This window comes from Pelodiscus sinensis, chromosome 18 (genome assembly GCF_049634645.1).
Source record: "Pelodiscus sinensis isolate JC-2024 chromosome 18, ASM4963464v1, whole genome shotgun sequence".
In the NCBI taxonomy this organism is placed as follows: Eukaryota; Metazoa; Chordata; order Testudines; family Trionychidae; genus Pelodiscus; species Pelodiscus sinensis.
The window spans coordinates 1617776-1643672 of record NC_134728.1 but is presented as its reverse complement, the minus strand read 5'-3'; the positions used below and the strand labels follow the sequence as shown (position 1 = coordinate 1643672).

Genomic DNA, 25897 nt, shown 5'->3' with positions numbered 1-25897 from the left:
ATTAACCCAGGGACCCGCCCTCCCGCCATTGGACAGAGGGACAGAGCCCCCCTGCTGTGCACCCAGGCTGGGCTCCAGGGACCCGCCCTCCCGCCCTGCCACGGACAGAGCCCCCCTGCTGTGCACCCAGGCTGGGCTCCAGGGGCCAGGTGGCTGCTGTCTGCCCAACGGCCACCTGCGTGTGGCACTTGTGCATGCAAACGGGGAGACTGCCCATGCAAATCTATCTGCATATGCAAATGCACTAGGCAGAGGCCCCTCAGTCTGAAAATCAGGGCCTGAGACTTTCCCCGGGCCCATAAAGGAAGGCCCTCCCCTCCTCTCCGCGTCTGAGCACGGCCGCTGAGCCCCCCGAATCCCAGGGGCCGAGCAGACACCGGTGGGCAGCAGCCTGCTCATTTCAGTGCAGCTCAGGAAAGCGGGGGACATGGCGGGCAGTCGGGTTGCCAACCCTGCCGGGTGCGCCTGCCCTGGCCCTGTGCCCCTCCCCGCGGTCCCAAGGCTAGGGGGCTCAGGGGTGTCTGTGCACCACCCCTACCCCTGTCTCAAGCGATGACTCCACGGTGCCCATTGGCCAGGAACTGGGAGCTGCAGGCAGGGGCAGAGCAAGGAGCCACCGGCCGCCCAGCCTAGGGCCCCCAGGGATGTGTTGGCTGCTTCCAGGAGCAGCACGGGGCCAGGGCAGGCTGGAGCCCCACCTTAGCTGTGCTGCCCTGCTGTCCGGGGTTTAGAGTCACCTGAAGTAAGGCCAGAGCCTGCACCCCAACCCCTCCTGCACCCGGACTCCGTCCCCCAGCCCTGAGCCCCCCCCCCACACCCAACCTCCCTCCCAGGGCCTGCCCCCCTCACCCTCTCCTGCAGCCCAACCAGTGTAACCAGCTTCCATGATCATTAGTGTTTTCCTTAAAGCACCAGCTCCTGGAGTCACGTGGCCTGTGGGGCCCTCAGCCTTCATTCTTACAGAAAAGGTGCGTGTGTTGTCCTGGCGGCTGTGGAGAAAGCGTCCAACAGTGACCCTGGGGCGTCCTACAGGCAGGGTTCCCTGTACGCTGGGCACTTGGGCGGACATTCAGGAGAGATTCCAGTGCCACCCAGCGGATTAGCAGAGCACCACAGCTGGGTTTTGTTTCTACTGGTGGTGCACATTTGCACATGCCTCAGTGTGCATCAAATTATTCCACACATGGATCGAAATGATTAGGGGGAAGCCTTTAGCTCAAAAAGCAGGAGGCAGATGAGAACCCCACATCGGGTATTTTTATACAATCCCACTTTCTAATGCCAGTCTCATGATTTTTGGTGAGTGCCTGCTGGGTTTGGAACCCTGGAAGTCCCATGGCCTGTCCCCTAGAGAAGGTTGGACTTTTAATTTCCAAATTTCATGTGGGGGCCCTGAATGACTCTCCCCCACACCCTCTGCCAGAAATAATAACAGGGGGCGCACACCACGTTGCTTGCCGGGGAATCTGGCGTGAGCCGCATACCACCTCAGGGCGGGGGTGAGAGACAATCTATGAACTCTGGGTGATGCTACGTGTAGTCCCCTTACTAAAGGTGCCTTTGACTTTTTCTGGGAGGATCCTACGTGCTGCAATCTAGCCCTAGAGACTACAACTCCCATGAGCCCTTGAGGAAACCAGGAAGAGAGGGCTTGTCTGGGAATGTTGAGTCTGGGGCTCTCCATTTTGGGAGAGGGGAGCCAGACTGCTGTGGAAGAGCCTTCTATCCAGCCCAGGAGCTGTTGTGTTGCGGCTACAGCTTGGGAATGAAAGTCTGCCATGCTTGGATCTAGCAGGCTGCTGATTGCCCTAGAGGGGAGAGACTCTGGCTGCACCTGTGGCTGAGGAGAACTGCACAACAACCAGCACACAGGAGGAGGCTGTAAGTAACTGGGTTCTTTGGGAAAGTGCTGATAGGGACAGACCTCAGAGATACAGACTAACTCTGAGTCCAAAGAGAGGCAGAGTGTCCAGTCCAGTGAACCAGAGCTGCTGGCATTTGGTGGAACCTGCTCCAGTGGCAGAGGGAGTGGCAGCTGGCTGCACAGCTGGGACTAACACACACACACACACACACACACACACACCCTACAGAGAACCTCTACTCCAGCTGCAGACCTTCAAACATACCCACGCAAGCAAGAATCAGGGACTCTGAGTCCAGAGGAGTGCACACTCTGGGGTGAGATAGATGGTGGTAGTGCAAATGCCAGCTAGATAAAATTCCTGTTGCTTCTGTGTACTTTGTTAATGTTATTCACTGTTAATCTGTTAAACCCTGTGGCTGTGTCTAGACTGGCAAGTTTTTCCGCAAAAGCAGCTGCTTTTCCGGAAAAACTTGCCAGCTGTCTACACTGGCCGCTTGAATTTCCGCAAAAGTACTGACGAGCTCATGTAAGATTGTCAGTGCTTTTGCGGAAATACTATGCTGCTCCCGTTCGGGCAAAAGTCTTTTTCCGAAAAACTTTTGCGCAAAAGGGCCAGTGTAGACAGCAGAGATTTGTTTTCTGCAAAAAAGCCCCGATCGTGAAAATGGCGATTGGGGCTTTTTTGCGGAAAAGCGCGTCTAGATTGGCCACGGATGCTTTTCCACAAAAGGTGCTTTTGCAGAAAAGTGTCCTGCCAATCTAGACGTGCTTTTCCGAAAATGCTTTTAACGGAAAGCATTTCCGTTAAAAGCATTTCCGGAAAATTATGCCAGTGTAGACGTAGCCTGTTTCTTTAAGTTGTTAAGTAAAGGTGTGTTCATTTTAATGTAATCAGTTAGATGTATATTATTCATAGTTGTTGTCCTGGAGTTAGATCCAGATTATTGTTGGAATATTTTATTCCTGGAGGCTCCCAAGGCACACCATGAAGAGTGTACAGGGCCAGCCAGGTGAAGGCACCACCACTGTATGTTCTTTATGAGCCAGGGACTGCAGCAAGGGTGTGGATAGGTTTTCCCCAACTAAACAACATCACCACTGGGGTACTCAGGATCTCCTTTTATGTTAAAACCATCAGGCGCACAGGCACACCTGTGAGTGTGACCTGCTCCCGAGTAACGCGGGGAGGAAAAAGGGGGTTACATACGGAATTGCGGTACCATTGGCTGCCTCCATTCAAGTGGAATTCTCCATGTGCTGTCCAGGTTGCGCTGCAATATCTCCTACTCCAGGAACCAGGGAGGCTCCTTACTCCGGCCTCATCCCCATTCCGGTGGGAGCGCCCCAGGACCACTGGCTGCCTGACGTCAGATAAACCACATGGCCATGTATGTCTGCAGGGCTGGAGTTGGAAGCCACAGGATTCCCACAGAAAGGGAGCCAGGAAACGGGTTGGCACAGGCATTTAAACCCCCAAAGGCTGAGGAGCTGAAAGGGGAATTCGGAGGGACCCGCTGGGGCCTAGGAAGTTTGGGGTAGTGGGCGGAGGAGCAGAGGGATCCCATTTGGCTGCACAGCCAGACAACTCTGCACCGAGGGGGTGGCAGACTCGGTGACGCAGCGGAGAGGGGGAGCAACAGCTGGGCTGGCTACTTTCCCTAGAGCAGGGCTCTCCAACCTTTTTAACCACAAGGTCACGTTTGGAATTGAAGTGCCGTCTAAGATCTACCTCAAACCCAGACACCCTGGCTCCGCTTCCTTCCTGTCCCTTCTTTGGGGACCTGCTCGTGCTTCACCCCTTCTCCGAGGCCTCCCCCTGCTCACTCCACCCCCCTTCCTCACTCACTTTCACCAGGCTGAGGGGTGCAGGCGCTGGTCTTGGGCCAAGGGGTTGGAGTGTGGGAGGGACTTGGGGCTTAGCCCAGGGTAGAGGATTGGGGTCCAGGAGGGGTTTCAGGGTGCAAGCTCTAGGAAGGAGTTTGGGTGCAGGGGACTCACGTCTGGGGCAGGAGGTTGGGTGCAGGAGGGGGCTCAGGGCTGGGAGAGGGGTTCAGGAAGCAGGTTCTGGCTGGGCACCGTGTCACTGAGATGCCTTCCGGGTGGGGGAGCAGTGGGGTTAAGGCAGCTGACTCCTGTCCTGGCCCTGCACCTGCACCGCTCCTGAAAGCAGCCGGCATGTGCAGCAATGGCTCCATGTGCTGCCCCTCATCCACCAGCACAGCCCACAGCCTCTCCTGACCACCGTTCCTGGTATTGATCAATGGGAGCTGCAGGAGTGGCGTCTGCAGGCAAGGCCGGCATGTGGAGACCCCCTGCCCTGCCTCTCTCAGGACTGCAGGGACATGCCAGCCACTGCCAGGAGCAGCAATTAGCACAGGGAGAAGGACTCCAGCCACGCCAGGTTCAGCGTTCGAGAAGACTTAAATATAAGCGTAAGAGAGAAATGAAAATGATGAAATGCACAGGCCAGTCAAACCAAAACGAACCCACTTTGTGAGCAGTAAAAGTAACAACCACCACCCACGTGTGTGCTGGGTCGGGAGAGAGAGAGAGTGAGTGAGTGTGTGTGTGTGTGTGTGTGTGTGTGCGCGTGTGCTGGGTCAGGAGAGGAGAGGGAAGGACAGCGCGCGCGTGTGTGTGTGTGTGTGTGTGCGCGTGTGCTGGGTCGGGAGAGGGAGAGAGAGTGAGTGTGTGTGTGCGTGTGCTGGGTCGGGAGAGGGAGAGATTGTGTGTGTGTGTGCGTGTGCTGGGTCAGGAGAGGAGAGGGAAGGACAGCACATGTGTGTGTGTGTGTGTGTGTGTGCTGGGTCAGGAGAGGAGAGGGAAGGACAGCGCATGTGTGTGTGTGTGTGTGTGTGTGTGTGCTGGGTCAGGAGAGGAGAGGGAAGGACAGCGCATGTGTGTGTGTGTGCTGGGTCAGGAGAGGAGAGGGAAGGACAGCACGTGTGTGTGTGTGTGTGTGTGTGTGTGCTGGGTCAGGAGAGGAGAGGGAAGGACAGCGCGCGCGCGTGTGTGTGTGTGTGTGTGTGTGTGTGTGTGTACGAGAGAGACACAGTGTATGCGAGTGACAGGATTTGAATTGCCAAGCTCCCTCCATCCCCTTCTCTGTGTGGAGACAGTACGGGAGTGGGGGAGGAGGGACAGCCTGACATCAGCCCCCCCCCCCCGGCCTTCTCCCTCCCACGCCCTGCACAGCAGGCAGGAGGCTCCCGGGGGGCTGCCCCGAGGCAGAGGCGGGAGCAGCAGGACAGTGGGTGAAGGGGCAGCTGAAGTGCCAGCGCTTGGGAGCTTCCCGCCAGACCAGCCGGGCGTGTCTGGCTTTCCACACGTGACTCTGCTTGGGGCCGGCCCCGAGCTGCTGGGGAGCCCTTCCCTGGCACAGAGCTCTGGACAAAGGGGCACCACCAAGCTGCTGCACAGCCCAGGGGCTCCAGTTCTGGCTCCAGCTCCCGGACGGGCGTGGGCTGCGCTTTTCCCCTGCTCACATGCCCAGACCTGCAGGCACTTCCTGGAGCCAGACACACGGTAGCCCAGGGCCAGCAGCCAGGTCATAGCCATTGATTTGGGGCGGGTTGGAGCTGGCACGGCTCCGTTGTTGCGGCTACACGGCCCAGCACTGGCATGTGCACCCGCGCAGGGGAATCCCAGGCTGAGCTCACCCCGTGAGCATGGCCACAGCCCCAGGAAAGGGCATTGCTCAGCACTGAGCCAGAGAAACCAGCCTGCTCACCGCGCACTCCGCCTGGCTGGAGCCCCGTTCCCGGGCTGGAACGCCGAGCGCAGCTGCGTGCACGGGGCTGTCCAGACCAAAGAGCCCGCGAGCTAAGAAGGCCGATCCGATTCCAATTGCTGCTTGCAAAGGGCTCTCCAGGGTGTCCAGCCGTAGCCGCCACGCGCGTGATGGCCTGTTATCTGGGTAATGGGGAGGCAGGACTCCGGGGCCAAAAGGGGCAGGTTGGCGTGGTAGTTAACTCCATGTGGCAGGGAGAAAGTCACGGTCCGTCTGCGACGCAGGCTCCTGGGGCCGGGAGTGCTGGCAGTCTGCCCCCAGGGACACAGCAGCATGAAAGAACAGTTACTCACCTCGTAGCTGTTGTTCTTCGAGACGTGTTGCTCATGTCCTTTCCGTGTAGGTGTGTACATGCAGCGTGCACGTAACACGTACACACAGACATGGAATGGACGTGAGCAATCACTCGAAGGAGAACTCGCTGTTCCATTCATCTGCAGCCTGGCACCTTCACACCCGGCTCTCCACGCGCTCTGCACTCAGAAATTGCACCTCACCAATGCCCCTGGGATGTCCAAAGGTGACTGTGTCCCCCAGGACGGAGCCGGGGGGCAGGACACGGCAGCCGGGGAGGAGCTGTGCACGAGGGCAGACAGAAGGGGAAGGGTGACACGCCTAAACAGAGTTGTTTTCACAGTGATACGTGAATGTCCTAAGCAACTGGAACCAGGTCAGGCCCTGACCCCCACGACGAACTCTGCGCAGACAGAACCCCAAGTCTGCGTGGTCCCCTCGGATGCCCGGGAGCTCTCTGCTGACGCAGTGTCTTGTGCATGGAGCTTCCTGAGGGACCGGGACAGATATTGTCTCTTTCCTTGCTCTGCAAAGCGCCGGGTGCACGCATAAATTAGCAATAAGCTTTAATAATGAATGTCCTGGTCTCTCTGCTGTAGCCACACAGGGGAGTCGGTGGCTGGAACGTTACGTTCTCCCAAAGGCTGGCTGGCTGGCTCCAAAGAGCCTTGCTCCCTCCCAGTCTTCCCAAAGCATCAGCCCTCCCGCCTTTTCCAATCAAACTGTGCCCTGTGCTGAAACATACGTACAACCCTGCACTGAGGAGAAACAAGTATGGAATAGAGTCATCAGACAAAAGGATAATATTCAGCTCTAGCAATACCTGGCCCTGTGTTAAATATCTTTTCGCCTTTGTGGGAGACAACACTAGGATCAGAGGAAATCATAATGCAACCCTGTTAAAACAACACCATTCACGCTGGGCTACAGCCTCACTGCGAGTTTTTTTGGCAGAAAATATGCTAACGAGGGACTCATTAGCATAAGTTGCAATTCATTAGCATATTTTCTGTCGCAGTAAAGACGTAGCTTCTGATTTCTGCTTGTTGCCTGCCATTGGCCTTTGCCTCCTGGCTGGGGTACTGGGTGTAATGGAACACACACACACACACACACACACACACACTCTCTTACTTTTCTTATACAATCCCCCTTGCTGATGTTAAAGTCTCTTCTATCCCCGGCTTTCTTTTATTTTCATGGGTGCTGTGCAGTATTTATTTGAAGCGCTACAATTCACTGTCAAAGTCCATTCCCGGCTGGGATTTTGCATCGGTCTCTTAGCAGCCGGAAAGTCCCCTCCTCCATAGTGGTTGTGATCCGTTGTGTTCAGTAGGCTGGGACACAGTCTTGTGTACTCAAGAACGGCCATTAGCACCTCTGCCCCTCAGTGCCCTGGGCACATTAACTAACCGACCTTCCTAGCCACCTGGGAGACAGAAACACCAGAATGAATCCCTCCTGTTAGATGGGGAAACTGAGGCAGAAGTTAAGTGACTTGACCAAGACCACAGAGGAAGATTACAGAACCTCGAAGGGAACCCAGGAGTTCCTGGCTCCCAGGCCTGAGCTTGTTCCACGAGACCATACCTCTCCCCGACATATAAGAGGAGGGACATCCTTTGCAGGCCGTGGTGTTGCCAGCTGGCTATGTTACGCTAGGTATTTCCCAGAATGCTTCACTTCCCTCCTCTCCGTGCCTCAGCTGGACTCATTTCAAAACAGGCGGGGATGCAGGAGAACGTCTGCTTCACCCGCAGCAGAAAGGGGACCGGGACCTTCGGGTCTCTGCTCCTTGGCCCCCGTCCCTGCAGGGGTCCTGCTGTCCTGGACGCGCCGTCTGTGTCTGCAGGAAGCAGGGCCCTGAGCTCTTCCTTGTCTTTGAAAGGGTCGGTGCCATATCTCTGCGCCAGCTGTCTGTGGATCTGCGGGGTGCAAGGAGAGTGATGAGGACCCGGCTGATTCCCACAGTGCAGAGTGCCCGAGGCTGGACATGTGCTGTAAGATACAACGGCCTGGTCACCTCTCCTGGGACTCCTCGACCCCTCTCCTCACATCATATGGGCCAAATCGTAACTGGCCCCCGGAAAGGGAAATGGATTGGCCCCGTATTTCAGTGGCAGGCCTCCCGGGCTATGGCTACCTATGTCATTAGCATATTCTCTGCCCAGGGCTTTTTGCACAAGAGGTTTTTGCGCAGAAACAAGCAGCATAGATGGATCCGTTCTGTGCAAAAACTCCTTTTTGTGCAAGATCCTTATGCCTCAAAAAAGGAGGTACACGGATCTTGCGCAAAAGGGAGTTTTGCACAAAACGGATCCATCGACGCTGCTTGTTTCTGTGCAAAACCCTCTTGCGCAAAAAGCCTCGGGCAGAAAATATGCTAATGACAGTGTGACAGATGCTAACGAGCACTTCATTAGCATACTGTCTGCCGGTAAAAGCCGGCAATGTAGACATAGCCTCGGATACAGGGCTCGGCAAGGGGTGCTCGTCCTCTGGAGTCTATTTGAAGCACGGGAGAGTGGGCGGGCGAAGCCTTGTGGGAGGGACGACTGGACCCGTGTCCAGTTAATTACTGGGGACAACTAATGACAAAAGGGGCAAGGAGTGCAGGCTAAAGGTTCATAACTAGGGAGCCGGATGGGGACACCGAGCAGAGAACCCCGGCAGCGCCCACCGCTCCTCAAAGCTGTGGATGGAGCCAGTGGGCGCCGCCCAGAGGAACTCTGCCCGGATTCGTGACACGAGGGAGGAGCGGAAATGGGCCCCACAGTCGCAGAGAACCCCTCGTCCAACATCTTACTCCTGGGGTTATAGATGGCGGCCTTTGCTAGGGCCAGGAGTAGGCTGACGAGGTCTCGCGACTCTGTGGGGCCACGGATGGGGTGTGCGTACAGGAAAAGGTGGGGAGAGAAGTGCAGCCAGAACCTCAATAAGAGGTTCTGGAGGAGCCAGAATAGGGGCTGCACCCTGGCGCATTCGAGAGATGCATGCGCCAGGTTTTCCCTCACGCCGCAAAAGGGACAGGCTTCCGGGATGGGGGTGAACCGCGCCAGGTACACGTCCATGAAGGAGCCGCCAACTGATGTCCCCGACGGGCCGTGGAATTAAGGTGGAGCACACACTGGCCCATCGGGGTCCCCCGCCCTCTATAGGTCTGAGATAGTCCTGCCACTTGGAATCAGGGCGGGACAGGAGGGTGGGGAGATGCAGAGTGTGGAGCATGAGCGTGTACAGCTGTTCCTAGGCGCGGTCCAGAAACAGACTGGCTGCAGCCGGCTGGGAGTCCAGGGGTGGGGAGGCCAGGGGGGCCCGTGGAACAGGGGCCCAATAAAAATAGACGGAGGCTTTGCAGGAAGGGAGGGGCGGGGCATCCCCTCTCGCAGGGCTCTCTGTAGGAGGTCGAGAGCGGGCCCCGGCAAAGCCGCCTTCACCTCCTGGAGTAGGCGCAGGAGGGTTCGGGGGGTGGAGAGCCCCATGCGCCGAGCGAGCGCTTGGGGATCCACCCAGTCCCCCCTGTCGTAGTCCAGGAGGTCTCCGACCATGGTGGTTTCTGCCAGGATCAGCCTCCAGCGCACCGAGGGAGACTCCGCCACCTGCACGCTCAAGGCTGGATTGTGGAGCAGGGGCTCCGTGAGGAGGTCTGCTCCCTCGGCGGCCACAACGGACCTGGTCGCCGAAAACAGCTTCCAGGTCTGGAGGAGGTCCTGGTAGAATTCCGGCAGCTCTGAGAGGTCTCGCGGAAGGCCCCTCGGGTGGATAAGGAAGAGCTGCCGGTCATATCTGAGCCCTCGGAGGCGGCGGAGGAAGGTGCGCGCCAAGGTGCCCCATGCCGGACTACCTGCACTAAAGAGGAGTCTCTGCAGGGCCTGGAGGCGGAAGGTCCGGACCTGGCTGCGCTTGCAGACCAGGCCCCGGCCCCCCTCCTCCAGGGGGAGGGACAGGACCCCTGCAGAGACCCAGTGCAGTCCCGGCCAAAAGAACCCCAAAGCTGCCCTCTGGAGCTTGGCCAGGACCTCCAGGGCCGGGCGCAGGGTGTTGAGCCGGTGCCAGAGCATGGACAGGACCAGCTGGTTTAGCACCAGTGTCCTCCCGCGAAGGGAGAGACACCGGAGCAATCCTGTCCATCTCCGCAGCCGCTCACCCACCCTGGCCTCCAAACCCTGCCAGTTTTCCGGCGGCGAAGGATGTGTGGCGGATAAATAGACGCCCAGATAGAGCAGCGGACCCGCGCTCCACCTGATGGCCTGAAGCGCGGATGGGAGGGAGCCGGCCCGCCACCCGTCCCCGACCACCAGGCCAGAGCTCTTGACCCAGTTGACCCGGGCGGAGGAGGCTGCCGAGTAGACGGCTTGGCAGGCCTCCACCCGCGCCAGGTCGCCCGGGTCCTGGACCACGAGGAGCACGTCGTCGGCGTACGCCGACAGGACCAGCCGCAGCTCCGGCTCTCGGGGCACCAACCCCGTCAACCTCCTACGGAGGAGACAGAGGAAGGGCTCGATCGCCAGAGCGTACAGCTGGCCCGACAGCGGACACCCCTGACGTACCCCCCGCCCAAAGCTGACCGGCTCGGTCAGGGTCCAGTTGAGCCTGACCAGACACTCCACGAGGGCGTACAGCACCCGGAGAAAACCCACAAAATGGGGCCCGAAGCCGAAGGCCTGTAGGGTGCCCAGGAGATACCCGTGTCCATCCTGTCGAACACCTTCTCCTGGTCCAGGGACAGGAGGGCGAACGACAAGCCGTCCCTACACCCGAGCTCTAAGAGATCCTGGACCAAATACAAGTTGTCAAATATGCTGCGGCCCGGGACGGTGTAGGTCTGGTTGGGATGGATCACGTCCGCCAGCACGGACTGCAGTCGTAGCGAAATGGCTTTTGCTACGACCTTGTAGTCCGTGCTGAGGAGCGAGACGGGACACCAGTTCTGTAGGTCGCGGAGGTCCCCCTTCTTCAGCAGTAGGGCGAGCATCGCTCGCCTGCACGACAGAGGGAGGACCCCGCTCTCCAAGGACTTGGCCCAGACGGTGCCGAGGTCTGGGCCGAGGACGTCCCAGAACACGCGGTAGAACTCCACGGTCAGCCCGTCCATGCCCGGGGTTTTATTGTTGGGCATGAGACGGAGGGCTTCCAAGAACTCGGCCAGAGTGAGAGGCAGCTCCAGCCGGTCTCGGTCACCCACGCTGACGGTCGGGAGCTTGGTCCAGAGCGCCTTGCAGGCGTCGGCTTCGGTCGGATCCGGGGAGAACAAACTGGCGTAGAAGGCCCTGGCCCTTCCATGCATCTCCGCCGGATCCGTGAGGGGGGGTGCCGTCCTCTGCCAGAAGGCAGGTGACGTGCTTTTTAGCCCCCCTCCTTTTCTCAGCCAACCAACAGCCCGGCTTGGTGTCATCTTTCACATGGACAGAAATCCAAGGCGCTGGGCGCTGGTGAGCCTGCAGGGTTCCATACGAGGTGACATGTGGGAACGGAGGAGGGGGTTTACGTACTGCGCTGCCGAGTTGATTAGGGTTCAGTCTCTCCCCTTTTGCTTTCTCTTCACCCAGCTGCCTGGCTTGCCCACCTCTTAGTCTGGCCCTGGGTTTTCTCCAAACCTCTTCTAATTTATCAACTGCCTTATTGAATTGGTCACAGCAGTCACATCGGCGCCCACACACAGAGCTAAAATAACCCGCCCCCTGCTCCTGCTCCTGCTCCAGATTTATGCACTCGCTCGTGTGACCACTGTCTCTGGGAGCTCAGGTCAGCTGATTATCCACCAGGACTCCCCAAACTTTCAGCGTCAGAGTCCTCCCTCTTGCCAATGTGGCTACCTGCTTTCTGCCTAGAGGAATAGACATCCATTTAGCAATGTAAAATACGTAGTGCCTGCTTGCATCCAATGTACCAAGTGATCCGCATCACTCTGAATCAGCCACCTGCGCTCCTCCAGTATTTACCAGGGAGGGTGTTATGTTTTCTTCCAGGTCCTGGCTCAAAATGTTAAACAGCTGAGGGCCAAGAATCAATGTCTGTGGGACCCTACTGGAAACATATCGACTTGACAACTATTCTCCATTGACAGGTACAATTCGAGACTGATCCGTTAACCAGTTTTCAAACTGTGTAATGTGTGCCATGCTCATGTTAGATTGTTCTGGGTTTTACCTAAAACATCATTTGATACTAAGTCAAATGCCTTACAAATGCCTGAGCACATTACATTACTACTACTATTACTACCTTTATCAACCAGCCCCCCCCCCCCACAGAGTTCTTCTTCACACAGCGTGTAGTCAACCTGTGGAACTCCTTGCCAGAGGAGGCTGTGAAGGCTAGGACTATAATAGAGTTTAAAGAGAAGCTAGATAATTTCATGGAGGTCAGGTCCATAAAAGGCTATTAGCCAGGGGATAGAAATGGTGTCCCTGGCCTCTGTTTGTCAGAGGCTGGAGAAGGATGGCAGGAGACAAATCACTTGATCATTGTCTTCGGGCCACCCTCTCTGGGGCACCTGGTGCCGGTCACTGTCGGCAGACAGGATACTGGGCTAGATGGACCTTTGGTCTGACCCAGTACGGCCGTTCTTAGGTTCTTATGTTCACACCGCTCCACTACCTTGCCTGGGATCGATGTCCGGCTAACAGGCCCGTAATTAACTAGGTTGGCCTGTTAAACAGGTCCAGGAACATGCTAGAGCAGGGGGCTGGACTTGATGACCTCCTGAGGTCTCTTCCAGCTCTATGGTTCTAGGATTCTATGCTCCCGGTTTGTGCTTGTGGCCATGGGAGTGACCAATCGGAATGAAGGGGCGGGGCAGGGCAGACTGGCTAAGCAGGTGATGAAGGCTACCGTGACCGGTGGGGGCCCAGAGAAGGTCCCAGCAGGGGACTACACTGCTCCAGGCAGGCGTCTGGGTTCCATAGCCCTGACAGCCTGGCCCTATGCAGTATTTGGAAAGTGGGTGGATTGTATGGCTCCCTCATTGGGAATCTCTCCCACCATTGGTCCCAAGCCTTGATCAGTGTCTTCCTAGTGACCTCATTTTCCCTCTCTTGGTTCCACACTCTTTGCTCCCAGGTCCCTCTCTGGACCCGGAGTCCTTCTCTCCCTGCTTGGGCCGTGCCCGGGAAGCGCTGCGTAAGGACTGACCAGCGTTACCCTGGCTCTACGCCGCCGTCTGCTCTCACCTTCTGTGCAGCGCCCTGGCCGAATTCCTCCAGCTGCTGCTTGAAGCCTGGGTTGGGATTGGCGATCGGCCGCACAGCTCTTACTGCCTGCAACACCTCCTGCCAGCTCAGCTCCGTCACTGCCATGACATAGGCAATAACAAGGGTGGTGCTCCGGGAGATGCCTGCCAGGCTGCAGACAGAAGGGGGGGAAGATCAAGGCCTTCATCCTGCTGTCTTCTTCCTCCTCCTCTCACAGCCCTCCTCCTTGGAGCCCATGGGCAGCCCCGCCACCACATGCTCCTTCCCTTGTCATGGCTATTTCAGTGCCTCCTGCGAGAACTTCTCCTGTCACCCTGATCTGATCTGCATGCACATCACAGCCCCCTAGAAGTGAAAACGTAACGGGACCTCGGGCACTTAGTGTAGGAGCCTCTACAGTAGGAGGGAGGAAAGTTGTTTGGGGTCAGGGGCCGCTGACCCACAGAAAAATCAGTTGGGGGCCACAAAACAAAACCCCCTCCCTGACGTGACTGAGTAGGGAGTCACCCTCCCCACGTTCCCCTCGCACAACAGAGCCTAGGGCAGGGGCTCCCAACCTGGGGTACGTGTACCTCCAGGGGGGACGAGACGCTTGTCAAGGAGGCATGGGGAATATTTGTTAAATAACTAGATTATCCTAATTGAAATATTCCAGAAGTAGCAGTGTGAGTGAAAAAAGTTGTGGATTCTAGAGTCTAGAATGTGTTTCCTTTCCTATTGAATGGGGGTACGGGAAGGTTTACTAAAAGCCAAGGGGGTACGGGAACCAAAAACAGTTGGGAACCCTTGGCCCAGGGGGCCCCAGCCTAGTAGATGTTATGTGTTCCAGCCCCACAGTGGGGCAGAGGAAAGGCTGGAGTGCCAGTGCAGGCTCCCCAGTACTGGGGGGAGCCCTGAGACTCAGGGGCTGGATCCAGGCAAATCAGGGGTTCCCCTCCCCTGCTCTGTAACTTGAGCTAGAAAGCCGGCTGGCTCTCAGCTTAGGCTGTAGCGCTCACTCCTTACCTCTCGCTGGAAGTGGGCTAAGTGCCGCTCCCCAGGGCCGCATTACGACTTTTGGGGGCCCTAGGCACTTCTGCCTTCGTGGGCCCCTCTCACCATAATAATATCAATATTAAAAATTATTTTTGATCTCACTTTAAATACTTCACCATTTTATTTTTTTTCTGTTTTAGGCAAAATGTAATAGATTTTCGTGGGCCCTAAAAGTTTCGTTTTTTTCTGATGCGAGAAAAAAATTAAACCATTTTCTTCGACCCTAAAAGTTTATTTTTTTTCTTCTGATTTTAAAAGAAATTAAAACATTTTTGTGGACCCCTAAGCATATCGTGGGCCCTAGGCACTGTGCCTAATGGATAAGTCGGCCCTGCCGCTCCCTGGGACAGTGACCCACCCCCCGTAGGCGTGTGGGTTACAAAAACACGAGCCACTTCCTGGAGCCCTGCCCCCCAAACTGGTTCTTCTCCTCCCCCACCCATTAAAGCTGAAGCTCATGCTGCCCTGTCTGCTTGGTCAAGGCTCCCCTAACCCAGCGGCCCCCGTACATCAAGCTGGGCTAGGAAGTCTTTCACTTCATCCCTGACTCCAGGCAGCAACCCCGTCCCCAGCGGGGTTCCCCCACCAACAGAGCCCGTCCGCCCAGCATGTGTGGTCTGTTTTCTACAGAGCCGGAGCCTCCTGGGGACTCTACTTCCCAGTCCAGTTTCCTGTGGTGCTGTGCTCCTCCGGTTATGGGAAAGGACCCTACCAGTGAACAAGGCAGTTCCCTCCGTGCAGGCGGCAGCAGTGGATGAAACGGATACAGGCCTTAAAGTGCTTCTTGCTAGCAGACAAAAGCGACAGAGAGTGAAGACTCCAGGCTGTTAAATAGGGTGTCACAGGAAGTGCAAGTGTTCCCCTGGGTGCAGGGCCAGGCGGTGGCTGCTTCTTTCCTAGGCACCGTTCCCAGCTGCTGATTTAACAGCATGGTGCACGGGTGCCAGGGGGCTGATGGGCCAGGCTACTCCGGGCACCTTGCAGCTGCCAGGCTTCCAGAGGGCCCCTCTGCTGTACCCACCAGGCCAGTAGCACAGCTGGGGACTGGGCAGCCCTTTCCTGGAGCGACCTCAGTTAAAGGAAACGAGCCAGTCTCTGGCCTTGGGCAGCTTGTCTGCTTACGCCCTTCTCTTTGTGCTCACCCGCCACAGCGCTGGGGGCAGGACACAGCACCAGACAGCCCTGCTCTGTTATTCATGCCTCCGAAGTGTGACCCTCGGCCCCTCCGATTCAGCTAAGCCTGCGGCCCTTCTCCCGCAGTGATGGGTGCCCACTGGATTCTCTCACAACGAGGCGGCCACCCACCCGGATCTCAGGCAGCCTTGTGCCTAGCTTGTGACCCCTCTCACACAGAGCTCTGGCAGGCTGGCGCACTGGGACTATGACCTAGCTTCCAATGGCCGATAGCACCATCCCTGCAGCATGGCATGATGGTTTCAGCCTCCAAGGCGTCTCTTGCAAGGCCCCACCTTGGGGGCCCACTTGAGACAGCTGGTTTGAGACCTCGGCTGTACAGTCAGGGACTTCCCTCCCCCCCCCCATACGTCCTGCACGCTCCCAGGTTCCCTCAGACTCTGGAGCAGCCTTGGCTTGGCACTCACATGTTGGCCTCGGGCGTGTCCTGCAGCGGAATGAGTAGATACGTAATTTCCTGAAATGTATACAATACATTGGTCAGAGAGATGTGGAGGTCTTATTGTCCCTAGCGCTGCCCACTCTGCAAGGACTCCTCTCCTTTTGTGTTTTAGTTACTGCTTCCTTCTCTCAACCCTGGCTCTACAGCAAAGCAAGTACGCCCCCACCCGAAAACACTTCCAGAGGCCATGGAGCAATGTCCGCTGTCTGGGAATGCAGCCCAAGGACTGAGCGATCAGGGAAGGAAATGGATGACTTCCGACAGCGATGGGATAAACAGACGAGGACACTGTGATCTCCCACTAGGGCCGAAGGGCCGACAGTCTCTGATCATTTTGCTTTCAGATCATGGGACTCTAGGATTTGGGTGCGATAGACACAGGAAGGCCCATTTTCCAGGCGGAAAGAGCAGCCCGCTGTCCCTGTGGCTGTTCTTCTTGAGGGAGGAGGAAGGTGTTAGGGGCGACCGATGCAGGGGGCGATGTTCGGGGCTTAGGTACCTACCTGCAGCAGTGGCTGGGGAGATTCATGGATTGAAATAATATGGGTGATCTTATTCCTGCTCAGTTGCTCCACGTCTTTGGCATCTGACAGAAGGAAAAGTACAACAAGATGTCCGTATGCCCTTTGTTCTTACCCGCCCCACAAGCGCGCCTGCCACACTGCTGCAGACAAAGAAACCTGCACATGCCTAGCTGCATAGGAACACACAGCTGCATTATATAGACACACAGAGACGGGTGCCCATATACACACCAGGACTACGTCTACACTGGCATGATTTTCCGGAAATGCTTTTAACGGAAACGTTTTCCGTTAAAAGCATTTTTGGAAAAGCGCGTCTAGATTGGCAGGATGCTTTTCTGCAAAAGCACTTTTTGTGGAAAAGCGTCCGTGCCAATCTAGACGCGCTTTTCCGCAAAAAAGCCCTGATTGCCATTTTCGCGATCGGGGCTTTTTTGCGGAAAAGAAATCTGAGCTGTCTACACTGGCCCTTTTGCGCAAAAGTCTTTCGGAAAAAGACTTTTGCCCGAATGGGAGCAGCATAGTATTTCCGCAAAAAAGCACTGATTTCTTTTGGAAGTCAGTGCTTTTGCAGAAATTCAAGCGGCCAGTGTAGACAGCTGGCAAGTTTTTCCGGAAAAGCTGCTGATTTTCTGGAAAAACTGGCCAGTCTAGACACAGCCCAGGGGAACAAATGCTACCACAGGTGAAAACACAACCTATAAATCCAGGCGCCCACACACGCTACATCAACAGACACATCCCTGCGCGCACCCTTACCCTGCGTGCTCACATCTGAATGAATACAAACAACATGCACTCCACACACACACACGCCAACGCTTACTGAACACAGGCCTGGAAAAATGGGAGCCGACACATGGGCCAATACATGTATCCGAATGCGGCCACATGACGGAACGCGCTCTTCCCCCACATGCACAAATGCCAGCTTGTACTGCTGCCTGCACCATGTACCCCATCCATTACCTGGGATGGAGCTACAGCCACGTACAACACGTCTGCATGTGGCCCCATCTGCCTGAACTCTCTAATGTCTGACTTTATCTCAACTGATGCCCCCATCTCCTGCCTGGCAGACGGGATCCCGCCCACGGGCCGGTATTTGCCCACTGCTAGTATGAAGGGTACTGAAGCCTCTTTGTCTGCAACTACAGTGACAAAGCGCAAGGAGCTTAATAGGATATAAAGGTGCTTCTTAGTCATGACCAAACCAGGGAGAAGCCTCTCTTCTGTGCCCACGTGGCATGGAACAATCCCTGGATGTCCCTGCCTTCTCTGGGACAAGTTGTATGGCTCAGCATCTCCGGACATCACCTCTCAGGATATTAGAACATAAGAACGGCCGTACTGGGTCAGACCAAAGGTCTATCTAGCCCAGTAGCCTGTCTGCCGACAGTGGCCAGCACCAGGTGCCCCAGAGAGGGTGGACCGAAGACAATGATCAAGCGATTTGTCTCCTGCCATCCCTCTCCAGCCTCTGACAAACAGAGGCCAGGGACACCATTTCTATCCCCTGGCTAATAGCCTTTTATGGACCTAACCTCCATGAAATTATCTAGCTTCTCTTTAAACTCTATTATAGTCCTAGCCTTCACAGCCTCCTCTGGCAAGGAGTTCCACAGGTTGACTACACGCTGTGTGAAGAAGAACTTTCTTTCATTAGTGTTAAACCTGCTACCCATTAATTTCATTTGGTGTCCTCTAGTTCTTTTATTTAGGGAACTGTAACGTGGGAGCCCAGTCCTGCTCCCCGTCGTCTCAGGTTCCCCGGTAAGCCTCCGGGTGCCGGTCCTCCGCCACTGCGTGGTAGGGGGGTCCGGGCCCACCCTCTCTCCCGGACCCCAGCCCAGGGCCCTAAGGACGGGCGAGTGGCCACCAGCTCTGCTGTGGCGGTGCTTGTCCGAAGCGCCCCGGTCCGCCGCGTTCGCCTGCCCTGGGCTGCTTCCTACCCCCTCTCTATTACCCCGAGACCCCCTCACGGGCTCATGCTACCCTCACCCCCTCTTCCTGTGTTGTGTCTATCTCTCCTCGCCCTCCTCCGCTAGTTCCTCCTTCCTCCGTCTCGTCCTCCCCCTCACCGTTCCTCCCCCGGCCTCCTCCGTTCTCCTCCGCGCTCCCTCCCTTGCTCCACCGGGCCTGTTTTTAAAAACCGCGCCGACGTCCGGCCCTGATGACGTCAGGCGCCGCGTCGGTTGGCTCCTCCCCCTCCGTGCGTCCCCACTCCGCCGTCAGCCCCACCCCCGCCGTGCCGCTCGTCAGCTGGGCCGCGGCGGCGGAGCAGGCCTGGCAACTCGGCCCCGCTCCCCGGGTAGTGCCCAGGAGTGTCAGGGCAACCGTGGGTTTAGTGCGGGGCGGGCCGACGTCGGTGGGAAGGGGGCGGCGCGCCCCATCACAGGAACTAATAAATAACTTTTCTTTATCGGCCCTCTCCACCCCACTCGTGATTTTATAGACCTCTATCCTATCCCCCCTCAGGCTCCTCTTTTCTAAACTGAAAAGTCTTAACGGCTTTAATACCAGTGTTCCTGATCTAAATAGCACACACTGTATTGTCAGGGCCTGGAGAAAATGAGGCCCTTTAGGAATGGGGACGGGGGGCAGAGGTTTACATGCAAGTGATGCAACACAGACTATCTGGAGCTTCCCAACTCAGGCAGTTCTCTGGCTCCTCTCAGCTGCGCTGCTCACCTATGAAGTTCCCAAGGTAAAGTCCAGGGAGAACCTGCAGGACACAAAAAGGAAGATTCAGCCGGAAAGTGGGTGACACCTAATGTGTCCCCCCCCCCCGCCCCCCAGAGCTGGCGTTCAGACAGAGACGCCTGGAGCATGCTTGCCGCTCGGAACAAGCCAAGAAGAACCAAGACAGACAGAGGAAACCCCCCTCTCTGCACCACCAGAGCTCCCCCTTCCTGGACCCCTGCCCACCTCTGCTGGTGAAGTCGCTAAAGCTCTTCCTGCGATGAGTGTGTGGGGACAGGGTGCTCCATTAGTGTGAGGCTCCTGCTTTGACTCTGCTGCCTCCGTGGACCCCAGTGAGACGGGCCTCCCACGCGTGAGGAGGGCTAGCAGCCCCCCCATCGGTCCCCCGCTTAGACCACTAGGTTATACTCCCTCCTCCATTTAGCCAAAGAGTGCCAGTCTTATAAGCAAATTCTCACCAGCAACTATAGACCGCACCACAGTAACTCTAACTCAGGAACCAATCCCTGCAGCAAACCTCGGTGCCAACTCTGCCCACATATCTACACCAGCGACACCATCACAGGACCTAACCAGATCAGCCAGACCATCACGGGTTCATTCACCTGCACACCTACGCCATCATGTGCCAGCAGTGGCCCTCTGCTATGTACATCGGCCAAACTGGACAGTTCCTACGTAAAAGAATAAATGGACACAAATCAGATATTAGGAATGGTAATATACAAAAACCTGTAGGAGAACACTTCAATCTCTCTGGACACACAGTAGCACATTTAAAGGTAGCCATCCTGCCGCAAAAAAACCTTCAAGACCAGACTTCAAAGAGAAACTGCTGAGCTACAGTTTATCTGCAAGTTTGACACCATCAGTTTAGGATTAAACAAAGACTGTGAATGGCTATCCAAGTACAAAAGCAGCTTCTCCTCTCTAGGGGTGTGTCTAGACTACATGCCTCCTTCAACGGAGGCATGTAGATTAGCCAGATCGGAAGAGGGAAATGAAGCCGCGATTAAAATAATCGCGGCTTCATTTAAATTTAAATGGCTGCCCCGATCTGCCGATCAGCTGTTTGTCGGCAGATCGGGGCAGTCTGGACGCGATGCGCCGACAAAGAAGCCTTTCTTCATCGGCACAGGTAAACCTGGTTTCACGAGGCTTACCTGTGCCGATGAAGAAAGGCTTCTTTGTCGGCGCGTTGCATCCAGACTGCCCCGCTCTGCCGACAAACAGCTGATCGGCAGATCGGGGCAGCCATTTAAATTTAAATGAAGCCGCGATTATTTTAATCGCGGCTTCATTTCCCTCTTCCGATCTGGCTAATCTACATGCCTCCGTCGAAGGAGGCATGTAGTCTAGATACACCCTTGGTGTTCACACCTCCACATCAGAGACTAGAAGTGGGCTTCATCCTCCCTGACTGAATTAACCTCGTTATCTCTAGCCTTATTCTTGCCTGCATATTTATGCCTGCCTCTAAAAATGTCCACTACATGCATCTGATGAAGTGGGTCTTTGCCCACGAAAGCTTATGCTCCAATACATCTGTTAGTCTATAAGGTGCGACAGGACTCCTTGTCGCTTTTGCAGTCTTATAAGAAGTCCTTTCTTTTCTTTCTATTGCTTCTGAAGTAAACTTGTTCCCAACACAAGAATAGCAGGCCAGTTTGTTGCAGAATTTAGGAACACAAATGCATGTCTAATCTGTGCAAGCAATCATAGAATCATAGAATCATAGAATAATAGGACTGGAAGGGACCTCAAGAGGTCATCGAGTCCAGCCCCCCGCCCTCAAGGCAGGACCAACCTTCGTCTACACCATCCCTGACAGATGTCTATCCAATCTGTTCTTAAATATCTCCAGAGAGGGAGATTCCACCACCTCCCTTGGCAATTTATTCCAATATTTGACCACTCTGACAGTTAGGAATTTTTTCCTAATGTCCAATCTAAACCTCCCCTGCTGCACTTTAAGCCCATTACTCCTTGTCCTGTCCTCAGAAACCAAGAGGAACAAATTTTCTCCTTCCTCCTTGGGACACCCTTTTAGATATTTGAAAACCGCTATCATGTCCCCCCTTAATCTTCTTTTTTCCAAACTAAACAAGCCCAGTTCATGAAGTACCAATCATGGTAACTGAGGTGCATACTTTGCAATTGTGTACCTGAACGGTCTGAAAATCTGGTCCTAAAGTTTTAAAGATTTTCATTTCCACATGCTCTCAATTCCAGTAATCTACCTACTGCTATTTCCCATGGTGAGATGACATCTGTTGTAGTCTTAACTTTGTTAGGCACAGTACGAACTTCCAAACCACAGAAACATCCATTTCTTTACCGCCCTAACCAATAGCACCATAGACTGTTAGAAGTAAGGCATTTAAAAATTCAGTGCACTCAGAACCTTTTAGGTTACCTTTTTACATTTCTCTCAGTCTGGACAATGAAAACAAATTGAGTCGTTTTCACTATTTCTAGAAACAGAAGATTAGATGAGATCTCAGAATCATTGAGTCCACCCCCCTGTGTTGTGGCAGGACCAAACAAGCCTAAACCATCCTTGACAGGTGTTTCTCCAACTAGCTTTTATAAGCGTGCTAGATGGGAACTCCATGACCTCCCTTGGCAGCTTGTTCCAGAGCTTAATTACTGTCACAGTTAGAAAATTAACACACCCCAAAATCGTATTTATGCAGCTGCATCTCGTTGACGATTCATATTCAGTTTGCGGCCCACTATAACCTCCCGATCCTTTTCAGCAACACGGTCACAAAACCAATTATTCCATTTGTGGTAGCTGAGCATTTGACTTTTGTTTATCGTCAATTTCAAGTTCTTGATGCTTCCATGCTTGGCTCACAAATTCTGCAGGGGAATGCTCAAAATGACAGTTTCACTTTTTTTTCCAAAGTACATTTGGAAACGTTTCTATTGGCCTCATAGTTCATAAGAGGTCTTTGAAAACATTTACAATTTGGACATCGACAATGTGCCTTTAACAAACTAACTTTCAACTGCTATCATAGCAGCTAGCTACTAAGAGACTGCTGTAGTGCATGGACTCATATTCAAGGGAAACTGCAGTAGCCACGCACCCAGGCATGTCCTTATTACACAATAATATGTGCCTCATTCAGTCCTGCTCTTCAGAGAATGGCAATAACTTCATTATATTGCATCCTTCATCCAAAATATCACAAGATTCTTTGCTGTGCAATGACAGCGTGGAGATAGAATGCGTTAAAGGGTGAAGTGTGCCGGTTCCTCCATGGGTAAATGAAGTCACTTCCTTGCAACCTGAGAAAAGTTCATTGAATGGGAAGTAGTGGCTGCCCTTTCCATTAAGCTATGCCCTGGATACCGGCTAGAGCAGTTGTCACCAACCAGTAGATCAGGATCTACTGGTAGATCTTGGAACCTTTGACAGGTGATCCTGAGAGGTTTCACTGGGAGGCTAGCAAGTGCCGGCACTTCATCTGCCCCTCTCAGCACTGCTGTGCTGCTCCTGCCCTCTGCCTTGGAAATGCCCCTCAGCCCTGGGAGTCTCCTGCTTGCTGTGCAAGGCACAGGAAGAAGAGGAGAGGGTGATGATGTCAGGGTGCCCCTCCCGCCACCCTGTACCCCATTGCCACAGAGCAGAGGGGAGAAGGGATGGAGAAAGTTTTCTGGCTGCTTTTGGGAGTGGTGCAGGGCCTGGGTCAGAGTGAACCGGCCTTAGCCCCCTGCACCACCACCCAGAAGCCACCTGTGGTAAGCGGTGCCCAGCTGGAGCCTACATTCCGAACCCCGGCCCCAGTCCTGAACCCCTCCTGCCCCCCAAACTTCTGCCCCCAGCCTGATAAAAGCGAGTGAGCATGGGGGAGGGAGGGTGGAGTGAGCAGGGGCGGGGCCTCAGAGAAGGAGCAAGTAGGAGGCGGGGCCAGGGTGTTTGGGTTGGCGGTAGATCCTGGATTGCCCTTACATTCAAAAAGTGATCTTATGCTTAAAAAGGCTGGAGACCCCTGGGCTACAGCAAAGCCAGTGGGATTAGAGCAGCTGCCACTGAGAATGCTGAGCAGCCAAGTGCGCCAGAACAGAGCTCTACAGATCTCTTCTCATGTGCTCGGGGCGGCCCTAGACTGGCTGCCAGCAACTGGCGCCCTAGGCGAACCATGCAATCAGCACCCCTACCTCCAAACCCCTCGATGATATTGCGCCACCATTCGGCGCCCCATTTAACTTGATGCCCTAGATGACTGCCTAGTTTGCCTATATGGACGGGCTGCCCATGCATGTGCTCATCTCATCTAGTTCTCCGGGGTAAAACTTTGCTTTCACCTGCACTGGGTAGTGTCCTGGGCTTTTCCTTGGCCTCCCTGGTGTCCCTGCTGTAATCTCCTGGGGAGGAATCCCAGGACCGCCATTCATCTGCTCTGACGTCTGTCTACTTACTGCTGTCTTCCTAGGGTGGGAGCACAGGTGCTTGGAGCCCTTACACTGCAGACTGGTACTAAGGACCTTGCCTACTGTCTTGCATGACCTCTAAAGCCAGTGTCCAACCAGTTCTGAAGCAAACTAGCCACATTCAACCAGCCACATAGACACATGGTTCAAGCCAACTAGCCACACACAACCAGCCACCTAGACACATGGTTCAAGCCAACTAGCCACACTCAACCAGCCATATAGGCACATGGTTCAAGCCAACTAGCCACACTCAACCAGCCATATAGGCACATGGTTCAAGCCAACTAGCCACACTCAACCAGCCACATAGACACATGGTTCAAGCCAACTAGCCACACTCAACCAGCCATATAGGCACATGGTTCAAGCCAACTAGCCACACTCAACCAGCCATATAGGCACATGGTTCAAGCCAACTAGCCACACTCAACCAGCCATATAGGCACATGGTTCAAGCCAACTAGCCACACACAACCAGCCATATAGGCACATGGTTCAAGCCAACTAGCCACACTCAACCAGCCATATAGGCACATGGTTCAAGCCAACTAGCCACACTCAACCAGCCATATAGGCACATGGTTCAAGCCAACTAGCCACACTCAACCAGCCATATAGGCACATGGTTCAAGCCAACTAGCCACACTCAACCAGCCATATAGGCACATGGTTCAAGCCAACTAGCCACACTCAACCAGCCATATAGGCACATGGTTCAAGCCAACTAGCCACACTCAACCAGCCACATAGACACATGGTTCAAGCCAAATAGCCACACTCAACCAGCCAAATAGCCGCATGTGGCTAGCGGCTAGCGTGTTAGACACCACGGCTCTAAAGAATCCCCATGTAATTTCCTGCCCAGCTTTGCACAACCTGTAGCTGAAGACCCACTTCTACTCAAGGAACTGGATTTTGCTGGTTCCTTAAAGTAGATTTCACTCTAAACTTAGGCACACACGAGGGTGCCTTGAAATCTAACAGAAAGTTCACCTGGCTCTTGCTTTCCAAGAAACAAGAGTACAATAAAAAGACCTCACACCCTAAAAGCTCTGCCAAGCCTGTCTCAGAGAGAACAGAGATCCCCAAAACCGGCGTCTCGGAGTGTTCACCTTATTCATGCCATTTCCCATGGTTCAAAGCAATTACTACCGAAGGCCAGGAGGGATGCAGGCGATGTTTCCTGATGCTTTGGCACAGCGGTCCCTCAGCTGATATCGTAGCTGCCTCTCCAAAATGCTCAATGGCAGGATTTCTGTGTGGGTGAGGAAGAGATTCACTGTGTTTGTTGCAATAGGAGCGGCTTGCTTGTTTTTTCCTCTTCACAAGCACCAAAACTGATCTGGCAGCAGCTGAAGCCCTTCTCTCAGGACGGCCTCCCTTCCGGATGGTGAAACTGCTCTCAAAGTGCCTTGTACCAGTTGTACTCTTGGCCAGGGCTGAGACAATAGAGGAGAAATCTGAAACCACCCCTCTCCGCACTCTTGTGGGAGTGCTAAGGCCATGTGGGTCTGCTGTCTTGTGTTGCTGCTTTCCAAGCAAATCTGAACAAAGCCTCCAGTGTTGGAGAAATAACAAAACCCTTTGTCCCTCTTGCTCTCTTACAAGGAAGGTTTGTTAAGCCACGCAGCTGAATGCTCAAAGGGATGCCCACTTCTTCTGCATGTGGCCCCTTGGGGCCGTGAGTACTCCTACCCCTCCAGTGAAACTCGAAGCCTCAAAGCAATTCCAGCTCTTGGTTTTCACTCACACAGAGGCAAAACTTCCCTGCTTTTGGGGTACCTTCTTGCTTTGTACTGCCAGGCATGATAGTAGCCTCTGCAGAGCAGAAAGCAAGGCCAAGGGATCACAGAGGGAAAGTGGGGTTCGGGTACCATCCATCAACATCATCGTACTTGGCAGCATGGCACATACGAAGTTCATGACAGTCTGGACAAGTATGCCTCATAATCAACCCACTCTTCAAGGTATGTAACCACCTACCCTGTTTGCTACATGGGCATGCTCAGCATTGAGAGGCGCTCAAGCAAAACTCCTGTTCCAAACATGCCTGAACTTGAGAGGACTTGGATCTGATTGGGTGCTAGCCTGTGCTGCAAGGAAGACACTTTATCTATATTTTAACGTAGGGAAACTGAGGCAGAAAGCGAAATTAACTTGAGAAAGGTCTGAAAATCCATAGCAGAACGGAGGCAATTCTCATTTCATTCTCTGCTGTGCCACAGGTGCTCCCTGTGTGACCTTGGGCAAGTCCCTTAAGTCTCTTGTACCTCAGTTTCCCATCTGTGAAACAGGGATTATAACCCTGCTCTGCATCATGCTGTGAAGCCAAATCCATAAAGACTGTGAGGTGCCTGACAGTGTAGTAAGGGTGGGGAGTATGCTTAGATCCTTGTGACCTGTGACTGT

General features: G+C 54.7%; 1 protein-coding gene and 1 long non-coding RNA gene across 4 annotated transcripts; one reads left to right on the top strand and one right to left on the bottom strand.

Moving 5' to 3' along the window:
* Positions 1-1596: 1596 nt before the first annotated feature.
* LOC112546924 (uncharacterized) lies at positions 1597-13150 on the top strand. Its single transcript, XR_012896460.1, has 3 exons — positions 1597-1881; positions 11921-12018; positions 13014-13150. It is a non-coding gene; the product is annotated as an uncharacterized LOC112546924 (long non-coding RNA).
* Positions 4899-25007, bottom strand: DUSP15 (dual specificity phosphatase 15). Of its 3 annotated transcripts, XM_025188158.2 has the most exons (8): positions 24601-24977; positions 19648-19716; positions 19031-19064; positions 16319-16401; positions 15781-15830; positions 14892-14966; positions 13124-13295; positions 4904-7876 (listed from the first exon to the last, which is right to left on the bottom strand). In XM_025188158.2, exons 1-8 carry the CDS (start codon positions 24619-24621, stop codon positions 7631-7633), a joined length of 750 nt encoding a protein of 249 aa, XP_025043943.1. In that variant the 5' UTR covers positions 24622-24977; the 3' UTR covers positions 4904-7630. The 3 variants fall into 3 exon arrangements, with proteins under 3 accessions (XP_075756970.1, XP_025043943.1, XP_006130015.1); XM_075900855.1 differs by lacking the exon at positions 14892-14966 and having other exon boundaries at positions 4899-7876; positions 24601-25007; XM_006129953.4 differs by lacking the exon at positions 19648-19716 and having other exon boundaries at positions 4905-7876; positions 24601-24965.
* Positions 25008-25897: the final 890 nt, after the last annotated feature.